General features: G+C 48.5%; 6 protein-coding genes across 6 annotated transcripts; 1 reads left to right on the top strand and 5 right to left on the bottom strand.

The window, feature by feature from the left end:
• Positions 1 to 717: 717 nt before the first annotated feature.
• On the bottom strand, positions 718 to 6,305 carry F4822DRAFT_20771 (uncharacterized protein). The gene is made up of 3 exons (XM_051453827.1): positions 5,808 to 6,305; positions 1,582 to 5,681; positions 718 to 1,525 (listed from the first exon to the last, which is right to left on the bottom strand). Exons 1-3 carry the CDS (start codon positions 5,944 to 5,946, stop codon positions 1,163 to 1,165), a joined length of 4,602 nt encoding a protein of 1,533 aa, XP_051319460.1. The 5' UTR covers positions 5,947 to 6,305; the 3' UTR covers positions 718 to 1,162.
• A 353-nt stretch (positions 6,306 to 6,658) lies between these two features.
• F4822DRAFT_20733 (ARF/SAR superfamily) lies at positions 6,659 to 7,786 on the bottom strand. Its single transcript, XM_051453824.1, has 5 exons — positions 7,545 to 7,786; positions 7,356 to 7,466; positions 7,289 to 7,305; positions 7,073 to 7,218; positions 6,659 to 6,997 (listed from the first exon to the last, which is right to left on the bottom strand). The coding sequence occupies exons 1-5, from the start codon at positions 7,601 to 7,603 to the stop codon at positions 6,785 to 6,787; spliced, it is 546 nt and encodes a 181-aa protein (XP_051319459.1). The 5' UTR covers positions 7,604 to 7,786; the 3' UTR covers positions 6,659 to 6,784.
• A 217-nt stretch (positions 7,787 to 8,003) lies between these two features.
• On the bottom strand, positions 8,004 to 10,164 carry F4822DRAFT_424147 (uncharacterized protein; the record flags this gene model as incomplete). The annotated part of the gene is made up of 7 exons (XM_051460093.1): positions 8,004 to 8,887; positions 8,972 to 9,149; positions 9,320 to 9,333; positions 9,396 to 9,459; positions 9,508 to 9,792; positions 9,853 to 10,057; positions 10,118 to 10,164. The coding sequence occupies 7 exons, from the start codon at positions 10,162 to 10,164 to the stop codon at positions 8,004 to 8,006; spliced, it is 1,677 nt and encodes a 558-aa protein (XP_051319458.1).
• An 899-nt stretch (positions 10,165 to 11,063) lies between these two features.
• Positions 11,064 to 12,994, top strand: F4822DRAFT_385427 (uncharacterized protein). Its single transcript, XM_051456639.1, has one exon. It carries the CDS (start codon positions 11,790 to 11,792, stop codon positions 12,870 to 12,872), a length of 1,083 nt encoding a protein of 360 aa, XP_051319457.1. The 5' UTR covers positions 11,064 to 11,789; the 3' UTR covers positions 12,873 to 12,994.
• Positions 12,995 to 13,023: 29 nt separating this feature from the next.
• On the bottom strand, positions 13,024 to 15,383 carry F4822DRAFT_20706 (carotenoid oxygenase). Its single transcript, XM_051453823.1, has 5 exons — positions 14,932 to 15,383; positions 14,836 to 14,877; positions 14,768 to 14,777; positions 14,041 to 14,697; positions 13,024 to 13,967 (listed from the first exon to the last, which is right to left on the bottom strand). Exons 1-5 carry the CDS (start codon positions 15,136 to 15,138, stop codon positions 13,183 to 13,185), a joined length of 1,701 nt encoding a protein of 566 aa, XP_051319456.1. The 5' UTR covers positions 15,139 to 15,383; the 3' UTR covers positions 13,024 to 13,182.
• Positions 15,384 to 16,685, bottom strand: F4822DRAFT_20640 (SnoaL-like domain-containing protein). Its single transcript, XM_051453805.1, has 2 exons — positions 16,400 to 16,685; positions 15,384 to 16,343 (listed from the first exon to the last, which is right to left on the bottom strand). Exons 1-2 carry the CDS (start codon positions 16,535 to 16,537, stop codon positions 15,630 to 15,632), a joined length of 852 nt encoding a protein of 283 aa, XP_051319455.1. The 5' UTR covers positions 16,538 to 16,685; the 3' UTR covers positions 15,384 to 15,629.
• Positions 16,686 to 17,042: the final 357 nt, after the last annotated feature.

The following is a 17,042-nucleotide window of genomic DNA, read 5'->3' as shown; positions in this document are numbered from 1 at the left end:
AAACAACCAACTCATCAGAGTAAGCCCACATGGAGGAAGGGTGTCTCTTCCTCTACGGCCACAACGCAAGGAAACCTAGAAAAGGGTAGAAAAGCAACATTCAATACGAGTCTCAAACATATCACAACGAATTATAACCCTCAATCCGAATTCCCCGTCCTCCCATCAGCAATAGGGCTGCATAAGACATCACGGACAAATTACCTAATCCACGAGGGAATATTGTCTGGTTTGACAGAAAAGCAAGGAATTATCCACCAGCCACCTGCGTAACCCTACATGCGGAAAATTAGCACCCCATCGAGTAGGTCGTTCCCAATTGACCGAAATACAGCATCTATCTAGGTCCCATCTTGCAGAAATATGATGACGAGGCTGCTAACGATGATCCCTTTCGGGGAATTGGATTGGTTGTGTGGTGATTCCTCGAATGATTACCTGCAGTCTTGATCGTTCGTATGGATGGGCATCACCGCAAAAAAACATGCCTTACCTAGGTGACGCGTATGGATCCAGAAGAGCTGTACCTTGAACGAACTCAAACACTGGATCTTAGTTAGATGCTCCACGCAATTCGCGGCTCTATCCTAGGCCAAACTAATAGGTATTCGTAGCTTCGGGTCGAAGTAAGGGGTCGATCATTTGAGCCTCGCTGTCTCCCTAGTGCCACTGCGTCGCGTTCTCTTACGACCATTCGGGCAAGCTGCAAAGAAAGCCTGTTTTCAACCTGCGTTGCGTTCAATATCCGAATATTTATCGATCAGTAGATGGCCTATAGTTTAATGAAGTAGTATTTCCTCGACATCGATTGCATGATCATTCCGTCGTGAGATCTAACGGCGTACCTACAAATAGCAAGGCTCTTGTATCAACCCTTTGCGCCCTAGAACATGCATCAATATGTACATGCTTCCCTAACGCCGTCCTTGTCTTCGACCTGACCTATACATCCCTAATAAATACACGAATTAAAGTATGCATGTACAGGACGTACATGCAAGATATGGGCAAGCGGTCCCTCGTCCACGAAGGAAGCTATGCGACTGCTGTTATGATAAGGCGTCGATAGATACTAAATTCCAAATTCCTTGCAAAACAGTGATGTTTCCTCCACGTGCCCAGAGGAAGCTCCGAACAGTTACACTCAAGACCGAGAAGATTCCTAATCACTCAGTGCCTGTAGAGCCTGGTTGAGTGGCACAACCCGTAAACTGCGTCCTCGCTTGAGTCCCGTGCTCACGTTTGTGACTGTGGGACTGTTGGCGTCGCGCCACTTGCGGAACACGCTCTTCATATCCCGAGGAATACCCTCTAGTACGACAGACGAGAACGGAACGAATGGCCTATCTTCCATCCCTGCCGCGAGAATTGCGTACTCTTGGGCAAAATCTAATGCGTTATGGAACGACGAATACTGTGATTGGGCCCGTGATCCTACGATGATGTACAATTCGAAGAAAGCGTCGAGTACGTAAATGCCCGTTGGCTGTATATCCACCTGCGAAAAAGGAGATATCTCGATAATCTGCGAGTAATGTGTTAATATCGTCCGAGCGACGGGCGAATCGGAGCGCCACTTACCTGCTGCCTAGAAGCTGCATCCGAGTAGAATAGCCGGCTGCAGTATTTATCGTAGTTGGGCTTGAGACGCCAATGATCGGCCGACACAGGCTTGGACTTGGTATCGAAAAGACTCCAGAAATTGGCCGGCTCCTGACCGTCCTCAACTTCTTCCATTTCACCCGATAGCGCGTAGTCCATCCCTATGAGACGTGCGCAACTTAACTCATCAACCCCGCTACCTTTGCCTTTCCATATGTAACACCTTCCGGCTGTTGTCACAACGTACGGAAATCCAGAGCACAACGAGGCAGGCGTGAAATCAACCTCATCAAAGACAACATGTCCGAGATATCGTCTTCCGCATAGCATATGTGGGGCAAGTGAGTCGAACTTGTTACCTGAGCCACGTTGGACGATCACTATACCCCCCAGCGCTTGAAGAAACTCAGGGGTCTCCTTGCCTTGTTGAAGCTTGATCAACTTGCCGGCTAGAGACTTCGCTTCGCGAGGAAGGAATACCGATGCGTCTTCAACAGTTGATTGGGGCACTTCGTCTCCCGCCCAGAAATAAACCTCCGAAAAAACCTTCTTGCCTGATTCATCCTTGAACGTATGAGAACAGAGGTACATTTCACGTTCGAATAAGGTGCGTTCGTGATGGGTTGGGACTGGTAGTCTTTTGCCATCCGCCGAGAACTGGAATAGTTGAGACTTTAATGTTTGTACTTTTGTTGGAGTTACGTTTGGCCGATGCATCAATAACTCGGCGGCATCTACGTTATACTTCTTTCGTGAGCGTTCGGGGTCAAAAAAGTCATTGAGCAGGGTAGAAGCATCATATGATTGTTTAGTAGGTGAACGAACGGGTGAGGTCGTCTCAGGCGGTGATTTTGATATAGGATTTTGTAAAGGGCGTGGAGCCTGTTTGGGTTCTGCTGGTAATGGACGGTTGCGCAATGAAAGTTCTGGCTCGGCGGTCGTTGGAATTGCCGGTAAAGGCCGGGTGCTCGAAGGAGTTGTCGCGGTAGCCTTCGAAGAAATAGGACTAGAGCTACTGACCTCCGCGGGAGGCTGCTTCTTACGCTCCAAAGAGAGGGGTTCCGGTAGCGGCTTATTGAGCTTGCTCGGCGGAGGTGGTTGCGCCTCGGACTTTGGTGCATCGGAAGCGGTCGACTTATCAAATAAAGGCTTTGGCTTCGCCACTGGTGGTAAGTCGTTATCCTTTTTCACATCCTTGACCGGCTCAGGCTCACCATTTTTTTCAGAAGCTTGTGTGGAGTCATCGAGGAAACGTGACATCCGTTTCATATCCAGCTTCCTTGGGGATGGCGGCTGAGAAGTGGTCTCTTTAGGTTCTTCAATTGTCTTCGTCGGCGATCGTTGTCTCCCCTGAGCGACATACGCGGCCACCTGTTCATAAATTTTGCTAGGGGAATCTTCGGATACGGAGTCGAACGACTTAGCGGCACCTACAGGTTGCAGTTTTGGTCTCGCTGGTTCATCGCAGCCCACCGTCGGGGAATCAACTGGTGAAGTTATTTGAGGCTCTAGAGTGGAAATAGAAGCCTTCTCTGGCTGAATTGGTGAAATGGAGGCGGGCTTTTCGCTTGTATTTGTTTCAAACGATTTTCCTTCTTGCTCGCCAGAAAATGTTGATGGTGCTGAAGCAGCGGAAGTAGGAGCTTTCCTCTTAGGTCCCCGAGCGCGACCTTTTGTCATATGCGTCAACTTTGGACCCGAGCCGGCTTCGTTATCATTTACTTCAGAAGCAGGGTTGCGCGAGCTCGATGCTGACGGACTAGAGGATGAAGATCCAGACCCCATGCCTGGTGGTCCTTTAGCAATCAAGCCAGCGAGAGCTGGATTAAACCGGTTTGCTAAACCACCACCTCCGATCTTCCCTGGCAACCGGCCGGGAATACTAGCATCCTTTTGGGTAATTGGTGACTGGTCAATTGGTTGGACCGACCCTCTTCTCGTCATACTTGGGGCCATGCTTAGAGGATCCACCTTGGGAGATTTGAATTCCGGAGAGGGATCGCGGTTATCAATACCACCGAATCGTTGAAGCTTACTTGATGGCGGTTCTTGGGGAGAAACAGATTTTGATACAATGCTTGGCCTTCTAAAGTCTGATCCTGCTACCTCTGAAGTGGGAGAGTCTTGGGTTATTGTATTTGACCGCCCAAGCTCGCCCCGTTTAAGTAAGCCCTCTGGGACTGGTTGTTCGCTTGCTGTGCTGTCATTTCGCGTAATACCGCGACCTTCCGATTGGGCTTTCTGGAAATCCTTCCTCCTCGATTGGATTGCTTCCTTAAACTCATCGACACGTTCCGTCTTCTTGGGCCCCCCAGTAAAATGAAGTGATGCCTTTCCTCTCAGAATATTGCCCTTAAGCTCATCTGGAGCAACGTAGTTCGAAGTAGTCGTTTTTCGGAGATTACTAAAAACGTTCTTGAACTCATTGTCTTGGGGACCGCTAGTCGTTGGAGGGGGTTGCCTAGGTTTGAGATTTGCTCGAAAGTCCTTCTTAGGTGGAGCGTCGGGCTTTGGCTTGCTAATAGGCAGGGAGGATTCCGAGGGTTTACGATCCAAGACTGGACTTTTCAGTTCCGGCATCGTTGGGCTCCGAAGTTCCTTTGGAGCGACAGGACTGTTTTCGGAACGAGTATTGGTGCCCGCTGAGGGACCTGGTGGAAGAACTCCCAAGCCAACAGGTTTTGCAGTGATGCCAGGTGCGGAAGACCTCATAAGCCCACCGATGCTGACTTGATGCTTATGCGAAATAGTGGGGGACCTGCTTCTTTCCGCGCTCGGATTGGCAGCTTTCTCGGCTTTCGCCTTCTGAAGTTCTGCCATCCAAGCTGGTTGGCTTGCGGAAGGGTTATGCTTCGGTTTGGGGGACTCGGGTTTATTTAAGGCAGATTCCAGCCAGCTAGATTTCGTAGGGCTCCATCTTCTAGAATCCATGGTTTTGGAGGGGCTGGTAGGAGGCGTAGTCCTGCCGGGATCTTGCCCCTGTGGTTCCGCTTGTGATTTGCTGTCGAGTTTGAGCGAATCACTAGGCTTCTCTGGGTCAACCGAATCTTCTTTTGGACGCTCTCCTTCCGGATTTGGTGAAGGTCTCGGCGAAAGCTCCAGTGAAGGGTCGCGAATGATACTGGCCGGCCTCGACCTTGGCCCAGCACTTATCCGGCTGGAGGCGACCGGGTCTACACGTGGTGCACCAGACGGCGATTGGACGCTCCATCTTTTAATGCTATCCGAGCGCTTCATCATAGCACTCTGTACGAACCCGCCCATTCCTTTCGTTGGCGAGCCAGATCTATCCATTTTAGATGGCGAGGTTCGTCCGGAAGGGGGTGACATTAGGGATCGTTCTTGGCTAATATCGAACTCTAGCTGGGTTTCACTAGTAAAGGGGTCTGTTTTGGGTGTGCTCGCCGAGGGGGGAGGGGAAGCAAAGCTGCTGTGAAGGTCAGGAGATGTTGGTTTTGAGCCAGCATCCTCCTTTGGAGCCCCGCCAGATGGTGCACGCGATATGCCCGGAAGCTGAGCCGGCATCTGAGAAATGTCTGCGATTTGGTTATCCTCGACCTGGTTTCGTCGATAAGCGGCGGAATTGGCACCCCTATCAGCAGTTTGACGGAACCACGAGGGGTCTTTAGAGGACAATGCCGAGGCAATTTGATCTCTTGATATAGTTTCTGTTGCCGAAGTAGGTTCAGGAGGGGGATTTCGTGCAGCGTTTTCAGCAGCAACTATGGACAATGGCCGGCTGCGTGAGCGTTCGGAGGTCTGGGAATTAGGTCTTCTCTGCCACGATAACCCCCTGGCCCTAGATCCGGTTCGAGTGGGGGAAATTTGACCGGGTTGCTTATTTTCCAAATCGATTGGCAATTCGTTCTCTTTTGAGGGGGAGGTCGAGAATTCTCCAGGGGAAACCATTTCTTCAGCGTTAGAACCAGAACGAGTGTGAGGGCTGGCAGGAGGCTCGAGAACAGGAGATGAGTCTAAATTGAGGCGGCTAGACGAGCCGTGAGTGTCGATGCGGTGTGTCGTAGGGGGTGGAGTATTCGCTGGTGACGATTTTTGAGGTGAAATGGACCTGGCGCGTTCTAGAAAAAAAAATTAATTAATATTAAAATTAAAATAAATCCACGATAGCAACGCAACCACAGCCACTACTAGAAAACAAATGGAGAATACTCAATTGGTTTAAAAAGGATGTTGCATTTCCGTACCTGCGCGGCGAGCCTCTCGTTCTTTTCTTTCCCGTAATATTCTCTCTTCTAATTCTCGTGAACGGGCCTCATCTTCTTCGATTCGTCGATCGCCCAATTCTTTAACCTGCATCAAAAATTTGGATACGTCCTCGGACATTTTTATTTTTTTCACCGATCGAATCAAAAAGAAATGAGAAGGGTAAACAAATTACAACACAATAACGGCGAGAGGGGGATATAGATAAACAACTTTTTGTTTACACCGTTCTCTCTTTTTGCGGTGGAGGGCAACAACACACTAGGACCGGGCACAGGCCAAACGAGGAAGATGCTTGTTTTCCGTCTTGCTAGCGTTTGTGAGGATATATGGGCCTCGTGAAGTAATAGGTAATTAGAATTGAAAGTTAGGATAATCTAAATAAAAGTCCAACTCGTTGCCCAAGGACTCCAACTAAAGAACTAAAGAAAAATAAAAACCGAAAAAACAATACGAAAGTTTACAGTAAACAAGGTTGGTGGCAGCTGCGGGAGGATGCAGTCCCTCAAAGTGGGCTCCTCAAGTGCTGTTTCTTCGGCTGTCGTCGTCTGGATCCCTGCAGGTTGTAGTCTCCTTGTCAGCTTGTGCGATGATTACATATGTCCACAGCCAATTACGACACTGTCTCAGGCAGCCCTAGCAGAGCCTGGCGCCTGGTTTTGGCGGTGCAGTTGCCTAACACCGCTGAGAACCGATGAAACTGACCCGGAAACCTTGAGTTTATTCCATTCATGGCTTAGTGCCAACGCTAGGACCGTCATCTTATACCCAACCAAGTACCTAGGTACTTACATACAATTCATGCCGAAGCCAACTCTTACATCGAATAGAGCGAACAGATTATAATATTTCACGGGAAGGATTCGTAATTGAAACCCTTAGAAATCATATCATATTTCATTATTCTCATACTATTATGCATATCAACACAACATCATGTATTGCATGTACATTCCCGTCAATATAAGAACAATCTCGCCTTAGCATCCTCGACAACCCAAGCCAATCCCTCCTTGAGATTCTTCCCCGTCATGGCACTACATCGCAGGATATGCCACTGGTGCGTCCGGATTGCCTCCAGCTGTAGTCCTTCGAGGATCTCTGCCTCATCCATGCATCCTTGCACATCAGTTTTATTGGCGAATACTAACAAACTCGCACCCGAAAGACGCTATATCAGTAATACTGTTAGCCATTCTGTACTTTTGCTTTTCTTTTCAACCTCTGCAGGGATCAGCAAACGAACCTCTTCTTGCAGCAGCCCATGAAGCTCTTCTCGGCAATCATCGATTCTCAACCGATCTGTCGCATCGACAACCCATATGAGAGCATCCGTCTTCTCAAAGTAGTTTCGCCAATAAGATCGCAACGTCTTCTGACCGCCAACATCCCCTATTTCCGTACAACCCCTCTATTAGTCCACGCTGATGACTTAAGCAATCAACAGACTCGCTCAACTCACAAATGTTCAACTTATACCTATTCCAATGTCAACAATACTCTTCATCACAACACAGAACATAACCCACCCATCATATTCAATAGTCTTGATAATGAAGCCCAACGTCGGACTAACCGTATTGACGTCCTCATTCATCACCTTCTTCACAATCGTAGTCTTGCCCGCATTATCCAAACCCCTGTTATTTTCCCAATTGTCAGCTCAAACCCACCCACGTACTAAGAAATTGCGAGGGGCAAGGAAGAGCTAGGTTTACAGCATCAAGATTCTCATCTCCTTGTCCTTGAGCCGCGCTTTTCGGAGGATTGATAACATCTTGGCTTGGCTTGTTTCGATAACGTAGGGCTGACACTATCTCAGACAGAAATTGACGTTTCCAAATCACTGGTAAGGACGAAATAAAGTTGACCAAATTCGATACAATGGGCTACAGGTATCTAAGTCAATATTTGATTCGCGCTTGGTTTTTATTTAATCCCCGTTTCGTTGCCTAATTGCTGCACGTGATGCACTTAACAAAATACAACCCCCTATCATTGTACTAATCCTTAAACAAGCTTCACTTTTTCAATTCCTAGGAATTTGTAATGTACTGTTGGTATCACAAGGAATATAATTAATTAAGAAGCTATACAGGTCTATCAATACTAACGCCAAGCAATGCGATCCATCCAACCAACACCGTCCCGTACGCCACCCCCACGCTATCTTTTACTCATGGACTCGACTTATTCAACTTTTTCGCCTTTTTCCTTTGAGCCCTCTTTTGGATAGCTTTAAACGAGCTAGCATCTCGAGCGTCTGCAAATTCATACACTTGCACTTTACCCGCCGATAAAGCCAGCAGATGTCTCTCCCAAGGACCAAGGTTCTCCTCCACTAATGTCCGAACAAAGGGGGCGCCAACATCAGACCCTATATACTCCCAGACCCAGCGGTCTTCGAATGGGTTGTCCAGCTGACCATTTCCATTCTGTGCCGCGCTGTAGATAATTTTATCCGATACACCGTTGGCATCCGCTGTAGATCTGTTAGTAGCATCACTTAAATCCCCTCTGCTATCACTGTCAGCTTGCGGCCCCCAACTAGCATGCTTAGGCACGGGATCATCGAAATTCTGTGCTACACGACGAGGACGCCACAACTTTAATAAAGCGGGACATTCCCAGACATCCGAGTCATTTAGCCCCAAGCCCTCGCACGCAAGACGAACTCGGACTGAACTGTGGATGCGCTCGTTCGTATCCTTAAGAAAGGCTTTTAAAGGACGACCGGTATCCGGGTTGGTCTTCTTGTACATGCCCGGCGAACGAGTGACGCTTCCAGCGATATCGTAGATTGGGCTTTTGACTGCTTGGATACCGTGTAACGACCACGGACGAATGGGCTTATTGCTGTCGAAGATCGGCATCGCGGCCCACGGCTGGGGCAATTTCCGACGGATGGCTGCGCAGGCGCCACAGCAGCATTTGGCGCATTTTTCGCGCTTTGTCCGTGGGGGTTTTAGGCTGTGGTAATATTGGACGTTGCGATCGTATAGTCTTTCGATGGCATCGTCTACGAATTCACAGCCAACAGAAGAAAGTTGGTCCATCATCCCTATTTGGATCTTGTAAGTGGCAGATACCTAGGAGGTAGGTAAGGTATAGGGGAAGGGGGGTGGCGTGAAGGAGGGGATCTTACAGGCAAGGGCGATATTAGCAACACCTTGATCTGCCCAGCCACCTCCCACATTTCCATGGGAACCGGGAAACCAGACTTGTCGAAGATCTGAGGTGTCACGAAACTCCGGTTGCCGTTCCCAGAGAGTCGGACTAAATGGGCGCCGGTGTTCGTCAAGCGCTAGAGCATGGAATGCATGCTGGATCTTGTTCGACAGTCTCGTGTTGTAGAATCGGTACGTATATTATCGTTAGTTTATAGGTCGAATCAGTGCAAGATCAGTTGGACTTATTCTGAATTGGGCATTTTTATCCCAAGCCGAGTTAATATCTCTCTCGGTTTCCCCTGGGGAATGCCCAGAGAGCCGACAGTATCCCATACGCCTATCGCACAAGTTAGCTATCATCGGCCGCCACTCATTTCTGTACCCTGTTCTTCAGCATACCGATAGCTTTCACCTTAATCAAGTCTCCTCGGCCTTTATCCTGATGTACACGGGTGTATCCTTTCTGTGTCTCGTTAGTACTTGTAAGTACATAGAGAAGTCGAAGTGGTACCTCTACAAGCTTCTTCCGGTATTCTTCAGCAGCATGCGGTCCCTTTGGCTTGTCTGGGAACGGTATCTCAGGGAACTGATCCTTGTAATCTTGATTCATCCAATTCTGCATGTCTTTAAAGACGGGGTAGAAAAACTCCATGCCTTCGCGAGTGAGAAGGCCTAAGTCAGATATCATTCCACCAATGGATCGCGCAGTGAAAGCCCCGCGACTGAAGCCGATGAGAATGATTTCGTCTCCGTCAACATAGTTCGCGCAGATGTAAGCATAGGCTTCGCGGATGTTCTAATTTATATCAGCCCACTATACTTAATATTGAAGGGAGGTTCGGTTATCTTCACAAACCTCTGCTATACCAATGCCAAATGCACCACCCATAATCCTGTTGAAAAAGTCGGACCCCGAACCGACGCCGGAGTGGTAATATATAATTTGAAAAGTTTCATCTGAACAGTTCCTTTTGAAAGCTCTGGAGATTCGTGTTACGTTCGATGGGATCTGGAGGGTTGGGATGGGGTTGGAGGCAGTTGGTTTAACGTAGCCATTGTCCCTGAGAAGTGTTAATGTTTGCTTCAAGCTTAGCCTGTACGTAACTTGTTTAAGTGCTTACGAGTTCTGCCAAGTGCCATCGCAACATACTACAATACGTTTCTTCATCGTGGAAAGGGCCTATTCGTAACTAGAAGGTTCTAATTAAAGGGGAAAGACGAATGATAAGAATAGAAGATAATATTAATTATACGCATAGCCTTATTGAAGGCGACTCATCGGCGTTCATCAGAGACCAGCCATAACGAAGTTATATATCCAAGTCAGACCTGTGTTACTAAACAGGACTCTACAACGGGAGGATGAAAATAGCTACTACTAAGCCCCAGCCAACTTCCAACAATATCCCATGTGATTGATAAAGGGAAGTCATTATCGACCACGAGGAAATCCCCATCTAGGGGCAAAGACTGTTTTTAGCTCTCGGGATTGAAGCTCGTCCTTGCCAATTGGCCACCTACCTAGATACCTAATATATGGTTTCGGTGTGATCAGTCTGGTACGACTCAAATAAGAGGCGTGGTTTCCTAGGACGCCTTATGGCGGCGGCTCTTTATACATGTGCCCGGAACTCTGACGAAATCGTGGAATCTAATTGCAACAAACAATTCATTATATTGTCGTACTGTTTGCTAGATCATGATCATACATATGTATTGGTGGTAAGAGATTCGGGGGCTAGATCCAACGGTGTAGCGAAATCCAACTCGATATCATCGCCGGGTTTCCAATTGGTTACGCTAATTCGCTTCATGAAAACATATGTATTTCAATGACCTCATTGGGTTTGTCAATGACTTTTTCTGTCTGAAGCATGGTAAGTAAATATAATAAATGTTGAAATTCTGAGCGACACATGATAATTGAAAGGGTAGAAGCGGGACCCGATATATACATAAGAACTTACTTGATACATATATGGATACATTATTTTAATGTATACATAAAATTCCCCCAAAGACTTATTAAAATAATGCCGTTCACTTCCATCGTTCAACAAGAACTTTCCCCTCTCAAACAATTGCGAGGTTGGTCCCCCATCTACCTCCTAATGAATATCACAACTCAGCTTATTCTTCCTCTATCAACTAGGTGTCTTATCCGAAAGGTATAGTTAAGACGTCCTCCGGATCAATTTTGCTAATCAATCATAATAAGTATACCGCTTACTGCTGTCTCCAATGAGAAGACTTAACAATTCAATGAACATCGGAAGATGGCATACATATATAGCATGTATCACCGCCAGATCGTTCCTATTACGGCGTCGCACATGCATAGCCGCTGTGGCATGCATCTAGTATTATTAGCCTACCTAGCCAACTCCTCCCGAGCCTCATACTGTACATGGTAGGTGATGGTACGATCCTTCAACATGTCCTGCATACGCGGCACGTGGGGAGCTCCCATTCCGATTCTATTATCTCCAACAGTTACATAATGGTCACATGGTACCTAGACAGGGAGGATGCATCCCCGGAATGCGTGGCTGGACCGTCTTATCAGCTACCTAGCTAAGGTGTGCTTGACTTACAAACTCACACTCACATCTTACCCCTCATCCACTCATTCTTCCACATGGTCCTGTTGGATCTTGGAGCTGAGTTGTCTATCAACTGCCCAGCATACAATTTCGAATTGAGGTATATATATAGCTATCCCTAGCTCCCCTCGCCACCAACCATATCATGACAATCTTTTCGGTTTTCGATTCCCGCCCATGAAACAGCAGCATGGCTGGTGAACCGAAAGACTCGGGTGTTTCGTTCTCGCAATTCTTCGATCGCTGTAAACTCCCAGCAAGCGTCAAAAACGACTGCGATGCGTTCGTCAAGACGAGATGTTCCGATACAGTCCGACCTGCTCCATTTCAGGGCTACTGCTCATACACAGTCTTTGTCGGAGAAGAGACTGTCGTCCAATTCAGACCACTCGCTCATAAGCTCGACATTGGCATAACAAATGCTGCTTGCAATATTTTCGGGTTACTAGCTCCCCATACCGAGTTTCTTGGGGAGTTAGAAGGTACCGGACTCTACGTTTTTGGTATGAGAAGAATACCAGGCATTTCACTTACAGATCTTCGCGTCGCAACCCACTTCTTATCTGGAAGATCGCAACGGAAACAACTCATACGGGACTTTGCCCGATTTCAAGTAGAAAGTTGGACTCATACGAACGGCAATGGCTTTATTCACGAGAAGAGGACAGTAGGCTCTTCAATCAGATGGCGACTGGAACTCATGGCGAACAGCCTCCCTTCCCGTTTCCGCAGCATTGCGAAATCCATCCTCCGCGATCTACCAGGAATCGAAGCCTTGCCCTGGACGTTGAGCCATGGGGACTTTTTACCTTCGAATATCATGGTATGCCCTAAAACAGGAAAGCTCATGGGCTTAGTAGATTGGGCCGAGGCCGAATTCCTCCCATTTGGGATTGGTATGTACGGATTGCAGGAACTCCTAGGAGAAGACAGAGATGGCCACTTTGCCTACTATCCTGAAGCGAAATATCTTCGGAAGCTGTTCTGGGATGAGCTTCTATCTAGCCTGCCAGACCTAGCCCGAGATACCAGGCGTGTCGCGCTCGTTCGGAAAGCGCAAGTCCTCGGAATACTGCTATGGCATGGTATAGCATTCGACAATGGCAAATTGGACCGTGCTATAGAGGAAGGGAAGGATGATGGAGAAATTGAAAGGCTAGATGCCTTCTTATTATCTCGTCCAAAATCAGAACCCCGGACATTGCGGGTTCTTCGCCCATTCACGGAATCGCCTATCGCATTCATACGGGGGTTCCTATCTGGGAAAGCATAAGATCAATACCTGTTACAAGACCGCTCACGAGAAATGACCTGTAAACTTATGTTTTATATAACATAGCGTGTATTCATAAGTGAGTTTTCTAATCTTAATAGCATTAACCAACATAAACGACTAAACGCCAGTAAAATTCTTTGATTATATTTGATTAACCTTGCGGACAAAGTAGATTTAACATGAACGAGTCAACGATACTAATGTACTCCGGAATCACGCACTTATGATGCCCTCTTTCAAACCCCGGGCCTCCAAATCAGGCTTGTATCACTCGAAAATTTCCGACTTATAGAAGTGCCTTTGATCTTCACGAAGACCCGTTAACCCCATGGCCGTTCGTCGTACCATTCACACTTCCATTCGCTGCAAACGCCTTCTGCCAAGGCAACGGCTCCTTCGCCGGCTGAACAGGACCCAGTTCACCTGCTCTGCGTTCTTGCCAGGCCTCAATATCCCTATGGTCAACAAAATTGCCATGGAAGCCTAGCCGCAATCTCAGAGGCAAATGCAGCGTCGCCAACGGGCCCTTCGACAAGTTCAGCGCATCCCAAATAACCACATCATTGCGCAACTCATCAAGGTTATTCTTCAGTGCCGCCAAATATCCCTCACCCTCCTTCCCACCATCCTTCGGAATAAAAACCGGCTCCTGATACGTCGCCGTCGGTCCCGCGAACCAAACATCCTCCTTGCCCGTCTTCCCTTCATCCTCCGCATCCCAAGTATAATGCGCCATACTATTAAACAACCCCCCCGCTGGCGGTCCACAACGCGCGAAGTCGTACGGCTGCGTGGGGTCTACCTTCAACTGCCAGAAGTGTTCGTACTTCTTCGTCACCCACCGGTCGTCGATGCGCGAGAACTCGCCGTTAGTAGTCCATTCCAGCGACGCCTTAACGCGGGTTCCGGATTTCGCGTGCGGGTCGAATACCCAGCGTGTTGTGGGACTACTGAGACGCTGGCGACCTGGTAAGTCGGGCGCTTGCCCGTCGGGTGGGAACCAGAAGAATACGTTGCCGTCGGCGACTGTTAGGTCGAATACTACGTGTCCGTCTTCATTCTCATAGCACCCCGCTACGTGGCCGTGGAAACCTGCATTTTTGTGTTATGTTAGAGGGTCTGTACTCCCTGGTACGAGGGCGGCTAGGTACTTGGGGATGCTTACCGTTATCGGCCCGGAACCATTTCACATCCTCAGGTTTGCCACCGCGTCTAGGCACAATACCGTAGACTTGGTCCTCGTTCGGGTCCCATGCGAACTTGTTTCCACCAGCCTTAAGACGGTCGAGTGACATCTTGAGCGGGGTCAATGGGAGCACGAAGTAGTTCTTCGAGACACCGCAGTCGTGGATCATGCCAGCGAACGGGGCCTTGAACCAAAGCTCCTCGGTCTTCTTTCCGTCTGCATTGATTGTCCATGTCACAACATCAAGACCGCAATCGGAGCCATCTGCACCAGCTTCGTATGCGAAACACAACATCTCACCAGTATCCGGGTCGAACTTAGGGTGTGCGGTGAAAGTTGGAGCCGTGATCTGGCCCTCGAAGTCGTAACGCCCAATAGTCTCGAGTGTGATCGGATCCATGGCAAATGGGGGCCCATCTTCTTTGCTTGCTAGAAGCATACCCCGCCAGAATGTGATATTCGTGTTACTAACGGTGCGTATCACACCCCGCACACTTTCGTTGTCCGTGTATGGGTTGCGGTATCGCCCAAATAGCGTTCCTCGAGCTTCTTCTTCCTTGAGAAATTTGTCGGTCCGCACATACCGCTGCTTGAAGTCGGCATGGCCATCCTTAATGCGAATTGCTGTGACACTGCCTATTTCCTCGGTCATTGGATCAGTATAATGCCAAGACTTATGTCATATTGATTCGCTCCCTTTACATACCGTCTCCGTTCTATCAAAGGTTGTAGTCAGCAACAATTCGACTTTATACTTGAAATCATATAGCTTACAAAATGAATATCATCCTCGAACATAGGCGGATATCGGTGATCCTTCACTCACGTTAGCGACTTATCTCACTATTCGCATACATACATGCTTCTTACAGGCTGCACACGATAAAACGTGCCATTGATATCACGAGGAATATCGCCCGTGACCTCAAGATCAGTTATATCTCCCTCAAAGCGCGCAGGTTTGTTCATCCCCGAGAACGCAATGGAATCCGGGAATTTAACCCTGTTGCCCGTCTTCTTGCCATTGGTATACGGATACAGAGATATCTCAGAGGCGATAGCTTCGAGATGCGCCATGGTTACAGGTACCTGCCCAGTTAGTAATTATGAGGATATTATTGGGTTGCGAAATCTCGCTCGAGGGGAGCGTTAAAGATCCTCATGTGAAATACAATACAACCCCGACCACGTTTTTCTCTATTGTACTGCAGAACGAACGGGGGGGTGCGATTCGAGGTCCCGGCCAGGAACAATAATCCGACTACCGTATAGTGTTAGTTAAAGTCGCTAAACCACTTAAGGTGTGGAGAAGTTAACACGCGATCTACACGCGGTCGGCAGTTATGTTACGGCTGGAAAAAGGACAAGCATATGACCGTACGATCTGATACGAACACTTTGCATCTAACTACTACCACTTCCGCTACTTACTATAATAAGAATGCCACCAAGCTCGGCGTTGGAGAAGTGGGGTCGACTACACGCGAGAGGGAGTTCTTTACCCCAGATTCGGATTCCAGCCAGCTTTCCCCCTATCCCCCTTTAGGCTATATGTATGCAACCCAACGCTACGAGTTCTGAACTAGATCAGGCAGAACCCTCACTGAGCCCTCGCTCTCCCACGTCTTCCCCGCTCCAGGTCGGCTCTGGCCCTCAGGTAGTTCTAGGGTGAGCGGCGCCTCGGCCGTGCTGGCGTCCTTGCCAAAGTGCGGGGCGCGAAGGTCGTCGTCTGCGGTCTGCTTGCCCGTCACCGGGTGTGGGTAGTGGAAAGGTACCACGCGCGTGTCAGGCCAAAGCATCTTCTGCTCGATAATCTCATCTGGACCTAAGGGGTCCTCAGGGTAGGTCTTTGTAGGCCAGGGAACGTAGTTCTCCTTGGTTAGAGACCAACCCTTCTCGTATTCAGCGTGCCAGAATGGGAAGTATCGATATCGGAATAGCTTCCAAACGCCGTTCTCTTTGATGTATTCGTTCTCGTAGAGACCACCTTCCCACCATTGAACGTGTCCGCGCGGGTGGCTGTCCTTGACGGATTGATGTGTTCCAGCTTGCATCAACGCGCGCATTCGGCACCAGGCATGTGTTCCGCTAGGGTCGACATCGACGATATCTTGCATCATGATATGGTCTAGTAGGAAACCACGGACGGGCCCATTGCGCCCATTGACGAAAGCCTCCTGGAAACGGCCATTATAGAGTCGCTTGACGCCGGCCTTTCCTCGATATCGCGATCCAAGAAACTCGACGTAGGTGTCGGGGTGGTCTGCATACATATCTACCACCTAGGATTATGGCGATTAGTATAGATAAAATTGAGCAATGGCGGATTATCACTAACCTCGTTATATAAGCACTTGTCGAGGTAGTAGCCATATTTGAAGTGAACCTTTCGCACTTCAGCTTCATCCGAGATGCGTGAAACTTCCTTGCGAAGCAGGGAGACCTGCTCCTTCAACTCTGCAAGTTCGGACCCCATGGTGTCTTGAGGTAAGTTTCAATGGATGGTATTCAACGTGATTCCGAAAAGCGACGATAACCAGTCACGGCTCGATACGATAGCTTAGCTACCTAGCTAGTCAAGTATATATGTGCCCCCCTAGGTTGAGCTCGCCAATATCCCTGTCTCGTAGGCCATCTTTGTAACGTTTATGTCATGGGACTAAGTTGTTGCTAGCCTCTAGACCTTGGCTCGGCAGATATTCCAGAGATGTTCAATACCCAAAAGAGCATCGTCCAGGTGCGGGGAGCTTGATCAACCCCGCGGGAGATCTAAATGAGGACCTGTCTTCCTCTTGGGGTTTGGAGATTGCGAATGAGGCAATCAAGATCGAAGTTCATGCATGCGACGATGCAAACGCTAGAATATCTTCATAATTATATTCCCTTATCTCCAGGCGGGTGGATTATAGAGAAGTGCTACTTCATCATGAAGCTTCATTGCCCTCTCCATAAGGGCATTCGCTCATTATCGACGAGGTGCG

This window comes from Hypoxylon trugodes (assembly GCF_022578975.1).
Source record: "Hypoxylon trugodes strain CBS 135444 unplaced genomic scaffold F4822scaffold_1, whole genome shotgun sequence".
In the NCBI taxonomy this organism is placed as follows: Eukaryota; Fungi; Ascomycota; class Sordariomycetes; order Xylariales; family Hypoxylaceae; genus Hypoxylon; species Hypoxylon trugodes.
The sequence above is the reverse complement of the archived record's forward strand: the minus strand, read 5'-3'. Positions and strand labels throughout refer to the sequence as shown.